Raw genomic sequence first — 21,979 nt, 5'->3', positions numbered from 1 at the left:
ACAGCGTACTAGAAGCCCAGGTAAAATGTCTGGCACAAATAGAAAATGGTGGCCCAAACCTCCCCCCTGCACAACTCAATGAGAAAGTTAAGGAGGCTATCACAAGGCAAGTAAGGAAGCCCAGAAAAACGTGGCACGCAAAGCATAAACAGGAAACGAAGACGGCTAAACTTGAGGAGCGGCTGATAAAGGATGCTCAAAGCCTTAAGTGAAAAGTTTACATGATGCTCGACCCAGAACCAGTCCTCGCAATGTGGAAGAGGTCCCGCAATCATTGCCGAGAGCTTTCTGGTGGCTCCGTGGGCACCAGCAGCCACCAAACAGCCAAGAAAACAGGGAGCATCGTAAGGAAAGGCGTTAGAAAGAAGGGTTTTGTAGAAAACCTTGAGGTCCATGTGCAGTCTTGTCTCGGCACCTTAAGCAAGGCGCGGCGATGGTACAGAGGAGGGCAACTGAAATCGTTGAGGGAACGGAGCGCTTGCTTTAGAGGCCAAATTTTGGAGCTCTCCAAACTGGGGAAGACAAAGCTGGAGGGAAATGTACTGGTGGTTTCTAAATTGCTATGAAGGCCACAGGTAAGGTAAATGCAGAGGTGGTATTCAGCAAATCCTGCAATGCTAGAGCTCGGGGTCATTTGATGGGATTAGGAGAGGGTTAAAAAACAACTAAGAAAGTGCTTTTTTAAGCAGCAGCTAGTGATGTTTTGGAATTTGTTGCCTTGAGAAGTTTTGGGGAGTTATGAGCAGGTTCAAAAAGGCATTAGGCAAATTCATGGACATAAAGTCCATGAGAAAATACTAAAAGGACTAAGCAGTGATGAATCACGAATACAGCAACTGTGGACACAGGACTGGTAGAAGTGGCCACCATTAGCCCCGTCTCTCAGCTTCGGGGAGGCCGGTGGCCACACGCATCTGAGTCCCGGTTTTGGTCAAAGCTACGTCAAATCGTAGTCAGGTCTCCCCCACCCTCTCCCTCCCGGGAGCAACGGGCCCCAGAAAAATGACAGGCTACGGCGGAGGGGAGCGGAGGGAAGGCAAGAACTCGGGACCACCGCGCCTCAGCCGACCGACCCTGAGGTGAGGGACGACCCTGAGGTGAGGGACGGCCCTGAGCTGAGGGACGGCCCCGCCGCCCAGACCCCGCCCCCGCTCCCAGTGCAGAGCCCCGCCCCGCCTCGCCGCTGGTCGCCCGCCCGAGTGACGTCACTGGTCAGCGGGCCGGCGCCGGCCAACCTCCCCCCCCCCGCCCCCCGCGCAGGCCCCCTCGTCCCCTGTTAGCGCGAGGCGGGCGCCTCTGCGGGAGGAGGGAGGGGCGAGGAGCACGCGCGCAGGCGCAGTCGGCGGGCGAGCGGCGGCGGCGGCGGCGCTGTGCGGCGGGGAGGCCGCGCGAGAGTAGCGCGTGGCGGGCGTTTCGAGCCGTTGGCGCCCTAACGGCCGGCGGCCCCGCCCCCCTCCGCGCGGGGCTCGGGCCCGGCTCCCTCTCCCTGGGGCGGGAACGCTGCCGACGCGCTTCCTCGGTCTTCCCGCCATTTTCTGCGTCTCTCCCCCTCCCCTCCGAGCAGTGGCTGAGGCAGAGCGCTGTGGTGAGTATCGGGCGGTGTGGGACAGGGGCTCGCCCGCGCCGGGGGCGGAGGGGACAGCCTCTCCCCTCCGTCTCCTCGTCCTGCCCTGTCCTGCTCCGGGGCGGCTCTTGGCCGAGACCCATTTGGGGGGCTGCAGGCAGCAGCCGCCCCGGAGTTGGGACGTGGCCGGCGGGCGTTTGGGCTCATCGGCGCTGGGAGAAAGCCCCCGAGGGCCCCGCTCGTGAGGGCGGGGCGGGATGTGGTGATCGGGCGTCCCCGCGCTGCGGACGGGGATGGCGGGTAGCTCCCTCAGGGGTCCGAAGATGCTGTCGGTGGCGTCTGATGGCGGCTTGAGCGGCAGCGGCAGCGTGCCTTAATGGCCTGCGTACACGTACATAAAGATATGTGCGCTCCCTTTTATTTATTTACTTTGACGACAGCCCTTTTTTAGCATGGAAGGCAGAGGGCAGTTGGAAGGCTGCCTTGTGACATGAAATTTGCATAACAAAGTCTATTCCTTATATAATCTGTAACTCTAAGCTAAATCAAATGCACACAGAATTTTAAAAGGATATGTTTACTTGTTCAGCACACATGCCCTCCAGGCCGGCTGGTAAAGGGGGATGTTCTGGTGGAATGTATGTTCTAGAAACAAAGTATTAAGTAATACTAAACTAAAAAAAAACCCAAACAAACCAACCCTGGGTATTACCAGAGTATTGCAGAGAAGGCCTCCTGGCTTTATTGGTAATTTGTCCCATTTGCTGTCTGTTGCGCACACTTTAGGATCCCAAAGCTGATTATTTGTTTGCTGGGAAACAGCAAAACAGCAAATTCCTTTTTCTTGTAACTTTAAGTTGTGACTATTTTCACAGGAGTATTTACACTGATTGTAACTTAATTTTATTTTTTTATAATCCGTCAAAAATACATGATTATGTTGAGATATTTTTTTGTTAAAGGATTTCTTGTTCCATTTTCAGAGGAAACTTTAAAACTAAGGTTTAGAAGACAAGATTCTGCTTGCTGCTGTGCTGAAGTAAAAAAAATCTTTATAAGCAAGATCTTGAAGTGCAGTGTAACATCACTGTAGTTTTGTGTTTAGGACAAGCTGAAAGCTCCTCTCATTTTGGAGGAATTAAAATGATTGTGGGTGGGTTTTTTTGTTTAATGTGAGGAAAACTGTATAAGTAAATCACTTTTGCAGGCCAATGAAGTGCTCAATATTTATACCTGTTGCTTTTAAATTAATAGTAGTATTCTATTTTATTAGTAAATTTATGTGAATTAAGGAAAAACGTGCTTGCAAAGATAAGGGATTTAATTGGTGTAAAAATACGTGTCCTGATTTGGTGAACAAAATATATTAAGATATCCCTGAAATAAAAATTGTTTTCTAGTCTTTGAATAGCCACTCTAATCCAGAACAGCATTCAGTTTTCTGGTGTGATCTGACACTTCCTTTTTCCTGTGCAGACTCTTTTTGTTAAAATACAGAATATTCATTTAAAATGACAAAAAAATTACAACTGGAATAATACCCCAGATTTTTTCATGTATTTGGATCTTTTCTGCTTACAAAAAATATTTTAACCATGAGCTGTGGAAATGATTTTGTGGAAACTCTTAAGAAAATTGGATATCCAAAAGTTGATGAGCTTAATGGAGAAGATTTTGATTGGCTGTTTGAGTCTTTGGAAGACAATTCATTTCTGGAGTGGTTTTGTGGAAATGTAAATGAACAGCATGTGGTATCTGAAAAAGAACTGCAAGATTTTGATAATCTTCTTCAGTCTGGTAAGCCCATTTTGGAAGGAAATGCACTGGATGAAGTCCTTAAAACGTTGAAGCCCATGGATTCAAAGAACAGTAGCCAAGAGGAGGAGGAGGAACTGAAGAAATTAGAGGATGAGCTTCAAACTCTTCAGAAGTTAAAAAACCTTCAAATTCATCGGCATAATAAGCTTCAAATGATGGTTTCTGCAAACAGCCATATGTTACAAACATTAAAAAGCAGAGAGGAAGCAGCACATAAAGATTTGAAAGAAGGACTAGAAGTGTTTACTGCAGCAAATGCTAAGCTTAATAATGAACTGCTGTCTCTTACGGATGCAGCTGAGAAATTGGCCTCTTCCTTCACTGCTTCAGATTCAGAACAAGGGCCAGGCCTACATCCAGTATTTTTTTCCCAACTTTCTTTGGACAAGTATTTGTCTCAGGAAGAACAAAGCACTGCAGCAGTTACCTCATACATAAAAAACCATTTTTATCAAGGTATGTCTGAATGGGTTGAAAATTCACATGAAGGCAGCTTTCAGCTTGCAGATATAAGCAAGGAAGTTGCTTGTGACAAGACTAATGAAGTTTGCGAAGATAGTCAAGAGATGGCCAGGCTCCAGACAGCATATATTTGTGCTCAACATCAGCTAATTCAGATGCAAGCTAAAGAGGAGAGCATGGATTCGGCTATAAAATGCGCGGAGAGCATGCTGCAGTCCTTAGACAACAAGGTAAGCCACAAAAGGTAGAAGGTAGTAGAGTTTTAAACAGGCAGGTGTGTTCAACTGGATCTAGTAAAAGGAATTGCTGAGTTATTGTTATTTCAACTATTTTTACATAGAGAAATTGTACTTTTATGAAGTTTTAGTCTTGCTCACAAAACTCCTTTTGTGAAGTAGCTCCAGTTTTTATAGTTAGAAATTCTTCAGTATGGCAGAGTATCTTTAATTCTACTTTCCAGAATTCTACTACCTTAAAAAACCTGGAACTTAGTAGTACCTTTCTAGTTTAGTTTAACTTCGAAATTTCGAATTATAACTGGATCTCAGTTCTTTGTACAACAAAAAAAGCTTAACTTCGGTTGAAATTTTGTGGTATTGAGGAGCTAATATGATAAATGTATTCCTGTTTATATTCTGTAGCATAACCTTAAAGTTTTAGTTCACTGACTCTTTTGAAACTCAAGTATTTGTAAATGAATCTGATAGTTGAAGCCCCAGAAATCTCTTAACAAGTGAGTGACAGGCAGATATGGCTACTAGAATTTAAGAATGTGAAGAAATCATAACAGAAGGAAAAATAATAGCTTATGCCAGTCATGGAATAACTTGCGGCATCATGTCAGTTTGTATATTTTCGTTTATGGATGACTAGCATATACGACTTGATTGATTAGAGTCATTTGAAAAAGATTGATTCTGATAGCAGTGTTGATAGTCATCTGACTGAATATATAAAATTATGTTTGCATGTGAGATTTCAGTTAGACATGCTTGAAAGCTGGTTGCTGAGTAGAATACAGCTCTTCTATTTTTAACACAATAAACTGTTTCCTGGCCCTGCAATAGAATGAAATTACTATTTATTCAGACATGTGTATTTGATATCTACTTTACAACATAAGGCAAACACAGATTTACAAACTTCTGTAAAACTGCTTGTGGAGTTTTCATTTAATTTTGTAGATACAAAAGATGCAGTGATTTTAATGTACCATGTATATGTGAATCTTCTGTGAACTGAAGAAATGTGTTAGGGAAGTGGCTTGGCGGAAACCATGAAGAAATTGACAAATACTTTGTTTTATGCAGGATATTGGAAAACAAGAAAACCTTGATGCTAAAATATCTAGTTTAAATTATGAAATTTCAACAATTAAACAAGATATAACTCAGATAAACAATGAAGAGCTCCTTCCCCTTCTGAAAGAGAATGCACGACTTTTGAGCGTGCCAGTGGTGAAAGCGTACCTGGATCATCAGATTGCTCAGCAGGACCATTATGCTTCAAGACAAGATGAAATATGCAGGCATTTGGTAAGACAGAAAGCATCATTTGAACTTATTGAGCTAGCCCATGAAATGGAGTTGAAGAAACATAAGGAGATCTGCTGTCGACTTGAGAATTTGGTAGAATCTCTGAAACAGAGCAATAATGAGTTGCAACAGAGACTACAGGTGATAACTGAGCGAACTCAGCATGCGAAGCCAAGAAACATTATTAGTTCAAAAGATGGTTTCTCTTGCAGGTAAGTGTTATAGTCACTATTGAACTTTGACTTACTTTGAGATAATACTGGGGAGATAAAGGCTTAGCTTGCCTAAGCCTTTTCTGTTGCTAAGTTCTTAGTTACTCACTAAAGCTAGTTAGTATTTTGAATTCTCCAGAACCGAAGCCTTCACGATACGAGACTTGCCTCTTGCTTATCCTTTGAAATTCTTTTCAGGTTTGCCTGAGGAAAAACTGTTCAGTTATCCGTCTTGTTAATATTGCTGAAGCATTCCTAAGCAATATCCAGAATATAATGAACGTTTAAAGCCAAACCTGTCTTATGGTGCCCTGATCTAAGGCCTCTTGAAAGTTATTCTATAACTATAGATGTAGAGAGCTGTTAGTAACAGTGATTTGCCAGATCATATGCATGGCCTCATCAGCTTAGCCTGCAAAATCCCCCGTGTGGTAGAGAAGAGGAATGACTTCTTCAATATATGAAACATGTTTAGCTCATTTTTACTGCTTGATTTGCCATTTGCTTCAGTGTCTTGTCACCCATGTAGAGGTCTGGTTTTTCATCATTTAAGTAATTAAGTCTCCTTGTAGCTCAGATGATACAGTAGGAATGTGTGCTGTGTTGGCTGTCACTTCAAGACTCTACACCTTTTGATGAGGTGTATTGTATAATTATAGGTGTGTTAATGTCAGACTTTTCCTCCTTCTTCAAAATGGTGCTTTAAGTGTTTTTTAATAATTGTTAAGTGGTAGCTGAGTATGGTGTTGCACAGTGAATAACTGCAAGAATTAGGCAGTGTTAATTTCACTCCTGTTGTGTATTTACATTCGCAACTTGTAACATTTTTAAACTCAGTTACTTTTGAAATATAGCTCTTCCTCTTATTAAAGCCAATCTGATTCTATATTGGGGCTCAAAGAAAGATTTTAATATGCAGAGGTGGTAGTAGCAACCGAGCAAAGTTATCTGTAATTGTATGAGACTCTTCCTGATGCAGTGTAAGGGTACAGTTTGGTACAGCGGGTATTGCTGCCTTTTGCATGACTCGTAACTAATTGGAGAATTCTTAGCAGTCTCTTCATAGATAGAAAATGGGAAATGCTCTAGTAAGCTTGAAAAGGTTATAAAGATTGCTCTTCTCATTGGTCATTGAAGTCTGCTGTTTTTCAGCACTTAAAAAAAATTGTATCTTTGCAGTCCTTGAAATGTTGGCAAATAGTTGGCAAAAGCACATTGTCCAATTCTATTTGCACTCATTGTGTACTTGCTAACTGTTACTTTGGTATTTCATTGCTGTTAATTTAATATTGAAATATTTTAGAGTCCTATTAATCACATACCAGCTATATATGGATAGAATCACAAGATCAGTGGGAGATACAGTAGTGTAGTAAGAGTACCCTGAGCAGTACTGTCCTTTACTAGTCCTCTGACTTCTCAACATGAACATCTTCTCTTGATTAATAATAACAGGAGTGCTTAGGAAACTTAAAAATGCTTCTGTGTCTAACTTCATTTGTTACAGGCTATATCAGCTTCTGGAAGGAGAAAATAAAAAACAACAATTGTTTAAAACGTACGAAAGCCTGGAGCAGATGGCTCAGAAGTTAAAGCAGGACTGTGCTACAGTACAAGATCAGATAGCAGCATCTTCTCAAGAACAGTCTCTCCTTTTGTCCAAGCTAAAAAGTGATGTAGATAGCCTTCATGATGTTCTGTATTGTGGAGGAAATCAAATACAGCTCAGTAGTCGGGTAAGCCCTTATCTGGTTATTGCATTAACGTGTGTCATTTTTTTACTGAGAGAAATGTCGTATGAAGGCTGTAGACAGACAAACTGGCTCCCACGTCAGCAACAGATTTATTAGCATAATCATGATGGGCTCAGTATTTACATTGTTCTTAGCAAATGTTAGATTTTATAAATGTTGGCAGGTGATAATTTTTTGTTTCTGAGCAAATCGTTGCATCTAACCTTTAATTTCTTTCAAAGGCATATATAGTCATGTATTACTAGTAAGTTTATGGTGTGGGAAATATGTCATTTGGATATGGTGTCACTGGAAAATTTGCTTAAATTTCCCTTTTTTTGAGACGGGCTTTTTTCCCCATTACCTGTAATACCTGAATAGTACGGTTTGGCCCCTTAAAAAGCCTGGCCATGGGTGGCTCACTTGGACAAAATAAGAATATCAGAATTTTGAAGGACAGTTGTAGTAAGACAGTCCTGCTACAGAGCTCCCAGGTGTTGGGTTTAGAGCCTCTTTTAAATGGGAATAGAGATCGTAAAATGCAATTTGTTATACTTTTAAAATAATTGTATCTCAAAAGTGGATTGAGGGATGTCTTCTGTTACATAATACTTCCTTGGTTAACTACATGAAAATATATTTAACACTTCCATCTGTGAAGTGAATTTGCAACATACAGAAGAGTTTTTAATAAAAATGAAACTTTGTAATTGGAACAATATGTATTTAGGGATTACACGTTATTAAATCATTCAAATAGCTTTCTGTTGATTCTAGTTACCTCTTAAACCATAGTGACATCTCTTTCTATTGCTACTGTTTATCAAGAAAAGTAATTCCTTTAATAAGGAGATAATGTGCAAGTAGATGACTAGCCTGCTTACACTGAACTATCATAGGACTGATAGTTGGGAAGATTGTAGCTGTTAATTAATGATTTAATTTTAAAATTAAATTGGCTTTGTTGTGGTGTTTTTGTTCCCTTTTAAGATTTGACTAGATACGAAAACTTGTAATTGAGTGAAAATGTCATTCAACCGTCTATCTCATTGAGGGCCAGATTTTTATGTTCTTAACTCATCTGGTTTAGTAAACAAGTAAATGAAATTACATTTTCATAACCTGATGCAAGTACCATTACAGGGAGCTCAAAAGTTACATAGGTGGAATGGAGTCACTTATCACCTGTCTTTCTGTTCAAAAGAAACTGGCTTCCAAAAGCAAAAAACTTTTATATTTCTAGTTCAGCTAGTGTATTAACAATATAAAGGTAATAATTTTTTGTCTTGTATTTTTTGTTAGGAACTTACTGAGCAGTTTCATCAACTGGAAGTTGATTTAAATAAACTAAATCAACTCCTTATGGATTTGATTGCTGACGTGAAGTCAAAGAGAAACTTTTTAGAGTCCAATAAGCTGCATCAGATGGAAAGAAACTTGTATGTGTATTTTTTCAAAGATGAAGACCGCTTGAAAGAGATGGTGGAAGAGCTTGAGCAGCAGTCTGAAGCTAAAGCTAGTGGTCTGGAAGATTCGAATTTCACCACCAGTGGAGTTCTTAATGTTTAAACTTCAATGTACTTTTAAGAAAGGAAAGCATGTTAATGTAAACTGTCTACAGGTTTATGGAATGATAAGTATTAGCTTATCAAGGCTAACATTTTTCTATCATTGCAATGTTATGTTTAGCTGCCACGATTACCAAGTTTGGATTGTATGCTGTTCTATGGCTTTTGGCATCTGCCTGGCAAGTTCAAATCTCAGTTTTGTCAAAGTTCTTTGATATGAAGTAATATGTTGGTTATTTGAATGAATTACATTCAGGCTGTTCTTCTGCTAGCCCGTATGTTGATTTCCACTGCACACAGCATAGCACAAAAAGGAACATTTCCTACCCTTGAGATAAGTTTTCTTGCATGCTAAGAACCTTTGATACGTGAACTGAAAAATAAATGTGGAGAAGGCATTCCAGATTTTGGAACATGAATGTAATGTGTTCCTTCTGAAGAGGAGAGTTCTCCAAGGCAGATATTCCGTGATTGTTTCCCTTAGAGTTCTCCAAAGAAGATTTGGTTTTGTTAAAAATTTGTTGGAATATGTACCAGAATCTGTCTCAAGTACGAAGACCATCTGTTTTAAGACCATTCTGGTATCTCTTAATTTAACTTACAGCCTATCTTCTCCTTTGAAACCAGTCTATACTTACACTGCGCTCTTCAAAGAAAAAGAATTTTAAATTTACTGTTTGGACTTCTGAGTTTGCTCTATAATTTATAATGATAGGCATTTCAATTCAGAGTCCTGATGCTTTCATACTTCTGCTTTCATATCTATTGTTATACAGTTTATCAAATTTTTATATAGCTTCCTAATACACCAATGGAACTAAATAGGCTTTTATAGTATGATAACGTCCAGTCTTTTATATTTTGATGGGATCATCTGTGCTTCCTTTCAAGCATTGTACATATGGCTGAAGGTTAATAAATTAGCTTTAACTTCAGTAACAGTAGTGTTAAACCTATTTTAATGGCAGACTTTTAACTTACGTGAGTATAACTTATTTTTAAATGTTTAAATTTTTTTAACTTACTGGTTGGATGTCTTTATATCTGGATTTCATGCTGCTTTACTCTATACTTTGTGTTTATTATTAAATGCCAAACACTGTAAATTCAGTTCAGTGTTGTCAGTATTTATGGTGAATCTGTGTGTTGGTTTTGGGTGTATTCTCATGCATAGTGTCTTGTTTATATTTAGTCTGCTAGGTTCTCATTTTGATATGCCCCTGAGGCTTTAAGGCTGCTGCTTCCCACCTTGAGAAGTCAGGGAGTGTTTTTGCCCTGTGTAGGAAAGAAGCGTTACTCTTAATTATAAAAGTTAGGAGGAGTTGTGCATGGAGAAAGATTATACTTCTGACTCCTGGAATATCAGGGAAAAGAAAGCCATTCTGCCTCTCTCTCCCTTTTGCATGCTTACTATAGAATTTGAGCTAGATAGGTATAGCCAATACTAATGCAGCCTGATGGATGCTCCTCGTTGAATCTGGACACAAATTTTTGTACTTGTAAGTATTCAAACTTGCAATCTGCCTATGGTCTTGAGCTAAGAAAAATATTTCCATCTAAGCGGAGGAAATGAGTTTAACCATCAAGTAAACAATGACTTGAAAGTCTACTCATGCACTGGATTTAGTGGAAGAAGACCAGAGTAACAGGACTCCAGTTATTACCTTGCGTAGGAATAATTTACTTAACACCAGTTTTTGGTAGAGCAATTGACTTGTACAGCTTGAATCCTTTTAAGTGTTTTGAAAATGTTGGTTATTTATCTTGAGTTTGTGGTAAGTTTTATGCATTGTTCTGGTCTCACTACATAAAGTCAACAAAGGCATCAGTATGGACACCGTTGTTTATAATTCTCCCATATGCATTGTATCTAGGGGTTCCCCGAGTATTTTGTACGTATTATAGAATATGGCTACAGGTCAACTGGAAAAGCATCTGCTTTTCAAAAAAGGATGAAATTTAGAACACCAATAGGTGCAGTCAAAGCTTGTTGAGACTTTAGATGTTGCTGACCTGTTTCTTAAATTGACAAACTATACTAACTCTTTTAATGTTGTTAGTATTTAATAGTACTTGAGTACATCAATTATACAAAGTTTAAGGAGTGAAGGTCTTTTATGATATGTATTTTCTGAAACAACACATCACTAATGTTTGTATATCATGGTAGTAATACTTGTTTCTTTCATCTTGTGTTGGCACTATTTTGGTAGTTACTTGAAAGGGTTTTCTCTTGATAAAATCTGAGCACCAATAACAGTAAATGTATGCATATGCTAGATATAGCCTAGTTTAAAGATGTTGAGGGAGGAAGTATTTCAGACATAAAGGATAATTCTTGTTTTATTTGTCAGATTTTTTTATTAGAAGTCAGCTTTACTTAGTAGGACTGCTTAATTTTTTATTAGTGTATTAAAACAGTATTTCAAAGAAGTTTCACTTGGTGGGTTTTGTAAATTACTACAATTCGCTAATTTTTATTTACAATACTTTGATAGGCATGTCAGGAAGGAAATGTAATTTTCTGTCTGGAATGAATGGCTCAATATGTTCACTATATTTTGTCTTTAATTTCAACAGAATCTAAGTGTTGATTGTTCTGTGGCTCTGATATGCACAATTTGTGTGTGTTCTTTGTTTAGGTTTAATCTTAAAAATGGAATGGTACACATCATACATAGGATGTGAGGCTGCTAAAGTACCCTTATCTGATATCGCTCAGAGGATTATGACAGCTTTGCAGTCTATTCCTGTAGAAGTTCAGACTAGCAGAAAGAATTACCAGAGTGAGTAAATGTTAGCATATTTAAGTGTTTCTATTTTCAGTTGAAAAACTGAAACCCAAACAAACAAAACAATATCAAACCTCTAGTCCCTCTTTAAAAAGAAAAAAAAGATGAGAGTTTAAGTTTCCAGGTTTAGAAAAGGAATTAAGCTGTAACTCTGGCATTTGCTGGGACTTTTCAGATTAAATAACTCTATGTGAGTGCAAGGAACTAGGATATTACCAGTACCCTCAATTTAATTGTGGTGTTTTTTTTTTTTATTTCCTGTTCCTGCTATGTAGTATAGAAGTAGATGAGAATTTCAAACTAATTAACCAATACTGTAAATTAAATGTATATGTTAACTTGACTCTGGACTGGTTATTTAAAGATCACTAGAGGTATTGGGAATTTGCCAGAAGGCCTGTGAACTCTCCAGACTCAAGTCTGTCCTTTAAACACATGTTCATTAGCAACTCACTCCTTGTGAAATTCTAGGGGGAAAAGTGAAAACTCCCAGTGGTAGAGCAAATTAGGTAATGTTAAAAGTGCCTCAGCAGATCTTTGACTGTTGAGCAAATCTTAACTCAGAATGTTGTGGATACCAGGGAGGTTTTGCAAGATGGAATTTTTATTGTTAATTCTGTGCATTTCATAGTTTGCCAGTCTTGTAGCTCTGTAAAGAAGCAGATAACGGAGTTTTGCTCAATTTCAGTGGTCTGTTTTTTCCTGAGAACTAGTTCCTGGAACATTATCTGGTTGATGGGATTGAAATCTAGCATTTGTTCTTGTGTGCATGGTGTTTGTTGCAGCCTCAGTTTTGTGTAAATAAGAGTTCAGGCTCTTCTTTCAGTAGTAACGTATTGGATCAGTGGAGCCTTATGGTGTAGCCGTGAAAAGGGTAGTAGTTCATTGCTGTGTAAATCAGTGATTCACATTTGAAGAAATATGGGATGGGTTCATTCTTAAATGGTACATTTGGACCAAACCCCAGATTATTTTAAAGAAAATTGGATCTCTTTTCTGCCTCAGTTTAATTGCCATTCTACTTCTCTTGCTACCTTGTCATTTTCCCTTCCTTAATTTTCCTGTGTAATGTCTTCTGTCTTAGACTGGGGAACTCTGTGCTGTGCAATGTATGTATCATGTTATGTTGTCCACTCTTGATCCATTCACTCTCTGTCAAGCTGTAAAATTACAGATTCTCTTTTTTTTAAAAACACCATGAAGGTACCTGGTATCTTTAGCCAAATGACCTTGCTGTCTTCTTTGTAGTGCTGCTAAATCCTTATTCACTGGGGAGCGAAAGAGCACTATAAGCATTAGTGGTAGCAGGTCACATGACTCACTTTTCTTGCTCTTGTTTTCCATGTAGTAATTACTCACAATTGTTTCTAGTGTACAGGCTTAAGAACAAATTTATTTGAATTGCTTTTAGGAAATTGCTGGTATATATAGCCTTAGCTGGTTAGGGTGGATCTGCAGAGAAGAAAAAGTTTGCCTCCCTTAAAAAAACCAAACCCAAAACCTGTCATGTTAGTTGGTCTGTTTCAAACTGTATTGAACTGTACTTTAGTGATAGAACTCTAAAGACTAAATTGTACTTAATGGAAAAACTGTCTTTAGAAGGTAAATACTGGGTTCAAATAGGACAAATATCTGTGATGTTGAACTAGTGGGTGAAATTCTGTGGTTATCCTGGCAGCAGAACTTGTAATGGTTCTATCTAGCCTTAAGGAGTTTGAAGGCAAGGATGGGTTTCTACTGCCATCTGGTGATACTTTTTCATAAACCAGCAATTTGAGGTTGCATAGCTCTTTACATAGCTGTCATACTGAATACTGTGTGCTGAAGGAGAGAAATGTAATCCTCATCATCATCTCTGAAGGGTGAATTTGTCAAGAAAAAGTATCTAGCTGTGAAACAATTAAAAGCACTGAATGTAAACTCAGTTACTGTCATTCTTAAGTTATAATTCTATTGTTGTAGGAAGTGTCAAGCAAACAAAACCTAAAATGTTTGAAGCTACAAATAGAGCTATGTCATATTTGCTATTGTAACAGCTCAGGTTAGAAGTCTGAGCTGGAGATAAGTAACTGATTGTAGACATACACCAACATGAATCTGCATGTAATACTGTGAAGTAATAAGCTTAGTTTCTTCTGGAGACTAAGCTAGTTAGTCTTTGAAAATGCATTTTTAGTATTTTAAATACAGGGTCCTGGTTTGCCTAGACAAAATTTTTTTAAAACAGTTTCAGTAAATAGAAATAGATCACCTTATGCTTTGTTTGACATTGGTCATCAGCACATTAGATTCAGAAAGTGTCCTGCTGCTGGTAATGCAAATTTCATAGTTAAATAACAGCAACGGAGCGTTGTACTCGGTATAGACCAGGAGTTAGAAGGGGACAAAATACATATTTGGCCCATGAGGTGTCTTTTGGCTGGGCAGTAAAAGAATCTAGAGATAAAGGAATGCTAACTAATTGCAAACTCTGGAGAGACCTGTGCTTCAGTGGAGTTCTCTCTTTCCCTGTTCCTCTTCCTGTTTCCCTACAAACCTACTGCGTTTGTAATTATTGGTAGCCTGTTGCCCCTTGTTCTTTTATTCCAGTCTTCTCTTACTTCTCCTGTTGGGGCTACTGGGCAGTATAGAGGGCAGAAAAGAGAAGGTATGTCCTAACTGTTTCATTTAGCATGGTGCAGAGTCCTGAGGTGCGTTTACAAAACCTTCCTTAAACTGCAGCATCTGTCTGCTTTCAGAGCTTTAGGCAAATACCACTGGTAGTTCAGTGGTGGGCCCCGGCTAATGGCTCTGGGCCTGGCTAGTGGCACAGAGCTCTGTCTTAGACCCAGCACTGACAGCCATCCTGCTTCTTGTGGTGCTACTCATTACCTTACCTTTCTGTCAATTTGATAGGTCTGACTTCTCCTTGCTATCTGTTCTTGTCTGGTCTTACAATACCCGTTCTATCATGAGGATGAACAATGTGAAAAAACCTCTGCAGATGAAGCATGGTCAGTTCTCTGTAGGGCATGATATGCTAAAGCTGTATATGCAAATAGTGTTTTACTGAAGAAAATTATTGTGGAATAATACTGCCTAATTCCAAGAAAACAGTTAAACTGTGTGAAGTGTGTAGAGTTTGGGGTTTTTCTTTGTTTTGTTTCTTTTTTTTTCTTCTCGCCCGTGCCCCCAGCTTTATTTTGACCAAGATGGGATGTGTTTTCGTGAAAGAAGGAAATATGCATATTTATAGTATTATAGTAATACCTCTTCTGAATACCATGCAAAATGTTTGTCTGCTTTTTAGCAAATTTGAATTAATTTTTTCTTAATGCGGACAGAGCATGCTTTTGCATATGCATATTTAGGAATCTGCAGGGCCCTTTTAAGCATGAATGATATTAATTTGAGGAAAATGGTTGTCATGGAAAATTTTATTGCAGTTGTTTTAGGTTTGGTAAAAGTGTCAGTATTGTAACACTGTATGTAACCTAAGTTATGTGTACTGTTCTCAGATTCATTTGTATTGTAAAATGTTTCCCATTCTTTTTTTAAAGGTGTAGAGAAGACAAAGGAAAATAAACTAGGTGATAAGGATGCACATCTGAAAAATGAAAAGGCAAGCGTATTGTAAGATTGAAGATCACTAAAAGCAGTCTTTTTATAGCAGGTTTGAAGTTGTTATAGACTGGCTCTTTCATAACAAGCTTTATCACAATATATTGCATACACTTATAGTTCAGATAACTTTCCTCTGTCTTATTTTGCACTTGGCATCTATTCACCTATGAGGGTCTTGGACCCACTTTCTATAAAAGTTAGACTTTTGTGACAGATTGATCAGAAATAAACGAGGTTGCCATGTTTAGATGGTTACCAGGTTTAAAAATGTTCTCAAACTTCTGTCACTGAACAATCAATCACTAGCACATAATCATAAAGTGAGCTGATTCATATGAAAAATTACTTTGTATTAGGAATTTTAATTTTTGGTTTAATCATCTCTTTGAATTTGGTGTAATGTGCATGTGAGTGAGTGCCAGTGCAAGACTGGAATGGATAACTGTGGCAGCCGCAACTCAGGCTGTGGTTGTAAGATCCATTGAGTTGATCAATGAGTTGTGGATACTGCAAGTGTACTCCTGTCCTAGCTGCATATTTCACAGCCTTCCTTACTCTGACTCTGGTGCATGTTGCACACTTCAGCAAGTCCATTCAGGTTGCTCAAGATTCAGTAAACTGGTTTCTTTTGTGGGGTGGGATAGTTTCCTACAAATTAAATTGGCTCATAGGCATGCAGCTGTGGGTACACATGGATAGTAATGGAACCCCTTTTTGTGATGATGAAGCGCTAATTTTGACTCTCTGCATCTAGTGAAATTTTCCTACATCCACATAAATTTTGAAACTACATCCTGGGAATTGTTTTCTCTACTTCCAGCCATGTCATTACTTCTAGTAGAAGATCAATTCTTCCTGGAAGCTGCTGCTTCTCTCTGTGGTTAGTTGTAGTTCTGACTTGATAATTAAATTGCTTTGTTCTTATTTTTGAACCTTTAAAAGAGAATTGCTTATTCCTGATTCTATAATTACTTGACTATCCTAATTCAAATTCTGCTGTATTAAACAATAAAATTATTTGCAGTTTGACTGGAGAATACACTTGAGTGACTTAGTTGTCTTCCTATGGCTCTTAAACATTTGGGCCTTCTGTGATACTATTTTTCCACTTATGGTAACTTTTTATAGTGTTCATTTTTTGATTAGCATTGCCTAAGTCCAGTTATTTTGTCTTCGTTCAGAACAACCGCCATTCGTTTTGGTAGTAGCAAAAGCTTAATTAGCTCCCTTTTTCCATTTACTTAGAACCCGTTAATTGTACTTTTGCTGTAGAGTTGATCCTGTGAAGTATGATCTCAAGCAGTCTAAGCCTTTTTCATCTTTTGACTCCATAGATCTGAGGTTTGGGAATACAGGAACTGCATTGAGGAATATTGCAAAACCAGGGAGAAAAAAAATCACTAGCTTTGTCGTTCTGGCTTGCTCGATCAATACAGATTGAGTAGAGATGGATGATATCCTTTGATCAATGAAAGTTGTTGTCTTGGGAAATGGATGGGAGCCCTGCACAGCAGTAACTTGTGGTTCTTTTGAAGTGAGAAGGCCTTAGTTTTTGGAATGGTAGTGACTGCAGAGGTACTGAAGGAGACTGGCTGTGCTACAAGAGCAGAAAATGTAGCAATTATGAGAGGCTTCAGTTACTTTTCAATGGAGTGGGTGAATATTATGCTTATGCATGATGCTGAGACTAAAAATTAGGAGACAACTGCGTTGTGGAATGGTTAGAGAACTCGCAAGAGAAATTGGTTTTTATTTGTTTCTGTGTGAGATCAGGTTCAAAATCTTTCTGCTGGAAGATGCTCTGACAGGGTCTATAATCTTTCGAAGGCGTTAAAAGATAGATTAGTCAATACAGGAATGCTTCATTTAAAAAATGGAAATTACATAAAAAGGAAGGAGCTTTTAAAAGAAAATATATGGAATTTCCCCTCCAAAACTGAAACATTTGTGGGTAGTATAGGGATTTATTCAAATCAGAATATTGGATACTTAAAATGAATACTAAAATCTGTCCGGGAAAAAGAAGTATGGCTAAGCAACAGTATGGAGACTACTAAAAAATGTCATCATGCAAAAAGCTGAACTTACCAGAGCGTATTCTTTTATAGTTGCCTCATTTGAGTAAGTTAAATGTCAATATACAATAGTATAGTCCAAATAAACTTTGAGAAACAGCTTGCAAATGCATCACTAATAATACATAATTTTTTTAAATGCCTCAGGAGTCAAAAGCTTGCCAGGTCCTGTAAGACCTGTTGCTGATCAAGGCATAAGAGGAGTATTGAGGGAAGATACAACTCTGTATATCTGTAAATAGTTAAACACACATTTGCCTTGGGGAATCTTGGAAAGGTTGCTGGTTGCCATTCTAGAGTCCTTGTTTATGAAATCAAGACAGAGGATCTATCTCGGCTGAAGAGGTTGTAGAAGAAACTAGCAAAATAAACAGTAAGGAAATACTAGGGCCAGGAGCATATCAAGGAAATTTCTGAAGGAAATCAAGGATGAAGGAGTAGAATCATAACATTACCATGCAACTTCTTGTTTAATGCTATTTAATAGCATGCTGTTGTAAAGGGATCCTGGGACTATCTGGAGTAGGAAAGCTGTTCTGGGCTTAGTGGATTAAACAGAATAGAATATAATACATATTAATACACCTGATAATACTTCAGTGCAACTTTCATATATATTTTTGTTATGTTTTACAATCTTGTAGGTTGTTTGAAGAAAATGGAGAGATCCAGTTAACTTAGTGTACTTTTTTTTCCAAAGCAGTCATTATGGTCCCTTGCCAAAAGTTCTTTAATAAACTAAGCTGTCATAAAAAAGCTCTGAATATTGAAGCTAAAGAGGGAAATGAATGGTCGCTTCTCTCTTCAGACAAAGGTCACTAATAACCTAGTCACTATGGAAGACAGGCTATCGGACTAGATGCATCTTACAGTTGTTAACGTGCCATTTTTAGTGTTGGACTAAGACTACAAAAAACAGTGGTTTTGGATGTAAGCAATATAAATCAACAAAATAATGTTTACTGATAAATACTTGAATTTTGTTTTATGTAATGTTGTTCCCCTAAACTGACTCTGTTTTGTTAGCATCGACATTTTTTTCATAGAATATCACTTCCTTCAAAGCTTATCTAAATTAACTCATGTGCATTTATTTTTATTTCTCCTAATAAGTTGGAACAATTGGTTCACTAAAAAATCTCCAATTTTTCCAGGAGATCCATGATTCCACAATTGCCTTATTAAAAACATCTGCCAGCCCTGAAAAAAGTACTGCTGGTGAGATAGTCAGGACAGTACATACCGATGAAATACTTTGCTGTCAAGATGCCAAAATAGTGAGCGATTACCAGGATTTAGACTTGCCAACATGGGGATATAGAGAAAGAAATCTTTCAGTAGAAGCAAAAAACCTGAAGGATGGTGAAAAGAATATAGCTACTCCCCTTAAAAGAAAGCAAGATGTGCCTACATGTTGTTCAGAGAAAACAAGAAGATTACCTGTAAAGACATATGCTTCTTCACATGAAAGAAGATACAACTGTACTTCTGGACAAACAGAGTCTTCTAAAAATTATCCTTGTGATATCAGGAGTCTGGGATGTGAAGAAAAAAGAGAATTGCTTGCAACTATAGAACAGGCAAAGGCTTTTGTAACTACTATGATATTTCAAGATGGTTCTTCACAGCTCAACTCGGAGCAGGTTAGTGAATGATGTGTTTTGCTTAAGAGTCAGTTTTGTAGAACCATTTGAACTGTGCATATGACTGATAAACACAAAACCATGTTCATTGGGAGCCTAGAACCTGGACCAGTTTTGTGGTAAACGTTAATGCTTCTGACTACGTTTTATTTTTAGTTACCAAGTAAAACTTAAAAAAATGAAACCACTTGGGCTAAACAGGCATTTGTATACTTAAAGTGAGACTGTTTGAATTAGAATATTTTTTCCTGCTTTTTACTATGTCTGTCACTGTGGATTTTTGTTTCAAGGCTGAAACACTTGCATGTTCCTCTACCGTGTTAATGGCGTATGCAATAACTCTAGCGTACATAATAGGTTTCATATTGTAAAATATTTGGGACATTTTCTTTATGGGATTGCATAAAATCTGTCAGAAGAAACACTTGTAATTAACAGGTCTTAACCTCATCAGTAAAAGGAGTTGTTGTGTTACTGAAGAATGGGACTGATCACCCTTGCCCTCCCAGTTACTCTTCAACTGACTATACTTGGAATGCTGCTAATGAAAATGATAAATTAATTTATGTAAAAACTGAATGGTCATCTCTTTGGGAACAAGAACAACAGGACCACAAGAAATTTGCTTGGTAAGAGTATGTAGGAAAAAATACAGTTTTGCTTTACGTATGCTTTTAGCAACAGTGACGTTGGTTACATGCCATAGCCTTAATCTCCTTACATGTCAAGCTCATTGAATTTCGTATTAGCTGTATTAGTTCTGTGTCAAGCCTGGGATTAATATAAACCAAATAAGTATAGTCTATTCCTTTGGGCTCAGCAGATCACTAACTGCAGCCCTGCAGAACTAGGTTGGGATTCTGGTACGAGCTGTTTACATTCACCTAGAAATCCTTTACGAATAGCTTACAGCTATATGGCACCAAAAAATATGATTCATCCAGGTTTATCTTTTTTGTATCTTATCTTCCATTTCCTGAACTGCATTTCTTATCTAGTACGTTTTTGATGGACGTTAATATGGTGAACATCCTTTTTGAGCTCTGCTAATATTTTTAATTTTTTGAGCACATCAGGCTTTTTTAGTGTCTTTTGAGATCCTGAATGAAGTTTTCCTAATATTCAGTAATAATGTTACATGAAAATTACAAGATAATTTTTTAAAGTAAATGCTTTATGTGTCTGTCTAATAGTTGGACTAAATTTAAGAAAAAGTTGGATTATGTTTTAAACTTCCAGTTAGTATAACCAAGATCCTTTTTTATTCCTTACTATTAACTTTGAAATAGTATCCCATTAAGGGAGAAATGAGAACTGAATCTGATTCTTAGATATTAATAGTCGCATGTTAAAACTTCATTAGAATGTTTTACAACTTCCAGTAATAACTGCTTTATTGTAAACTGCTGAGTTTGGGTTATTAAATCACAAAGCATTCATTTTAAAGTTGTTGGACTTGGTTGTTAGTTGCATCTCTGCCACTGCTCCACTGTGACTTGAAACAAATCACTTCACTTACCTGTACTTCTCCAGCTGTAATATCAGTGTTATATGACAACTAGTTTAATAACTAGCTGTTGGTTTGAATACAGGTTGTTCTGAATTGAGAATAACATATCAATAAAGCATGTACATATTAACAGTAAAAATGCAATAATAAACAAGTTGAATAAGTGTATTAGCATTTAGATGAAACCTATAGGTAATTATTTGTTGTAAGAGCGGTGCACTTGTTTAATAGTGGATCTACACTGTATACAATGATACCTTATGATCTACACAACTTCTAATATGTCCAAAAACTTGGTACTGTGGTTTCACACCACCAGAGATAAATGTGAAAGCTCTATAAAAAATTACTATTTTTCTATATTGCCCAAAATAGAGCTTATAAAAAAAAAATGTCACAAATAATTAGTAAAATCTATATACTAATATATGTAATTGGTAAAATCTATTTAAAATCGTATGGATGTGGGAACTATAGAGATTTTCAAAAAGCATGGAAAAATGTGTCAAAGATGAAGCATTCTAGATTTAAATAGCATATTAACACTAGGCGATTATGGCAATTTAGATTGTCTAGTAACTTTTAAATCATGATTTTACAATACTATATTAACTCAGAAGCTTCTGTGGTCTTACTTGGGTATATTAAAGTATTACAGGGATGCCAGTTGCTGTTTTGGATTAAGATTGCATTTAATTTTGAGTGTCACCTAAGGATTTGTTTTCTTTATGAATACATGATAAGGTATATCTGCTAGGATGTTCAGTTTATTACAGAATGAAGCTTCAGGTGTTATTGAATTGACAATTTAATATTCAAATACAGTATTCTATTCTTACAGGAATAAAGAAATGTTAACTGTTTATTTTTAGGTGCTAATTAAATGTATAAAGTAAATAGATTCACTAAATCTAGTAGCAATATATTGTGTGTTAACGAACTACTTTTGTGCAGGCGAGTGTTGTTTCAAATGCTACATTGCAAAGTTCCGATTATTTGCTTCAACGCAAAAGATTTCCTGAGGACTTTACTTCAAGTTTATGGTAATGAAATTAGCTGGAAACAAGGTAACTATCTAATCTAATCTAATCTGTGATCTAATCCTAAAATATCTGTGCTTGTGATGTTTCTGTTAAAATCACTAGGTGTAGAAGTAACTAGATTGGTGGTTAAGTAATATATTGGAAAACAGAGTTTTAGTACCATGCAAAAGAATACCCTTCATGGGGAAGGTTGTGACCAGAGGCTTGGCATGTCAAGATGATGTATTTCTTCTCAGAGTAGGAATCAAATCATTGAATAATTTAAGGATAGCTTCCAGTGGGAACAAAAGCTTTCAACTCAGTCCTGACTATAGCTGAAAAGGTCAAAATGCTTCATGTTTCATGTTCCCTAGAAAAACTTTCTCTGCTCAAGAGAAAAGGCTAAAATAAATTCCCGTGGTGCTCATAGTTGTGAGAATTA

At 37.7% G+C, this 21,979-nt stretch overlaps 2 protein-coding genes across 4 annotated transcripts in view; both read left to right on the top strand.

Moving 5' to 3' along the window:
- The first annotated feature begins 1,471 nt into the window (after positions 1-1,471).
- Positions 1,472-10,002, top strand: HAUS3 (HAUS augmin like complex subunit 3). 3 transcript variants are annotated; one of them, XM_030028818.2, is made up of 5 exons: positions 1,486-1,585; positions 3,041-4,074; positions 5,155-5,591; positions 7,099-7,327; positions 8,627-10,002. In XM_030028818.2, the coding sequence occupies exons 2-5, from the start codon at positions 3,160-3,162 to the stop codon at positions 8,891-8,893; spliced, it is 1,848 nt and encodes a 615-aa protein (XP_029884678.1). In that variant the 5' UTR covers positions 1,486-1,585; positions 3,041-3,159; the 3' UTR covers positions 8,894-10,002. The 3 variants fall into 3 exon arrangements, with proteins under 3 accessions (XP_040982788.1, XP_029884678.1, XP_029884671.1); XM_030028811.2 differs by having other exon boundaries at positions 1,522-1,585; positions 2,548-4,074; XM_041126854.1 differs by having other exon boundaries at positions 1,472-4,074.
- A 215-nt stretch (positions 10,003-10,217) lies between these two features.
- Positions 10,218-21,979, top strand: part of POLN (DNA polymerase nu) — a 107,586-nt gene continuing 95,824 nt past the window's right edge. The window contains exons 1-5 of the mRNA XM_030028853.2: positions 10,218-11,678; positions 15,224-15,285; positions 18,517-19,005; positions 19,444-19,634; positions 21,470-21,582. Of these exons, the coding sequence (XP_029884713.1) occupies positions 11,549-11,678; positions 15,224-15,285; positions 18,517-19,005; positions 19,444-19,634; positions 21,470-21,582 (985 nt within the window). The 5' untranslated portion in view covers positions 10,218-11,548. The remainder of the gene's footprint in view (positions 11,679-15,223; positions 15,286-18,516; positions 19,006-19,443; positions 19,635-21,469; positions 21,583-21,979) is intronic.

The sequence above is a fragment of the Aquila chrysaetos genome, chromosome 1 (genome assembly GCF_900496995.4).
Source record: "Aquila chrysaetos chrysaetos chromosome 1, bAquChr1.4, whole genome shotgun sequence".
Lineage (NCBI taxonomy): Eukaryota > Metazoa > Chordata > Aves > Accipitriformes > Accipitridae > Aquila > Aquila chrysaetos.
The sequence above is the reverse complement of the archived record's forward strand: the minus strand, read 5'-3'. Positions and strand labels throughout refer to the sequence as shown.

What these genes read in the sequence shown, in the direction of transcription:
- HAUS3 (XM_041126854.1), top strand. Translation starts at nt 3,160, where the DNA reads ATGAGCTGTGGAAATGATTTTGTGGAAACTCTTAAGAAAATTGGATAT. An exon ending in AAAGATGGTTTCTCTTGCAG is followed by an intron (nt 5,592 to 7,098) that starts GTAAGTGTTATA and finishes CATTTGTTACAG; the next exon opens with GCTATATCAGCTTCTGGAAG. An exon ending in AAATACAGCTCAGTAGTCGG is followed by an intron (nt 7,328 to 8,626) that starts GTAAGCCCTTAT and finishes ATTTTTTGTTAG; the next exon opens with GAACTTACTGAGCAGTTTCA.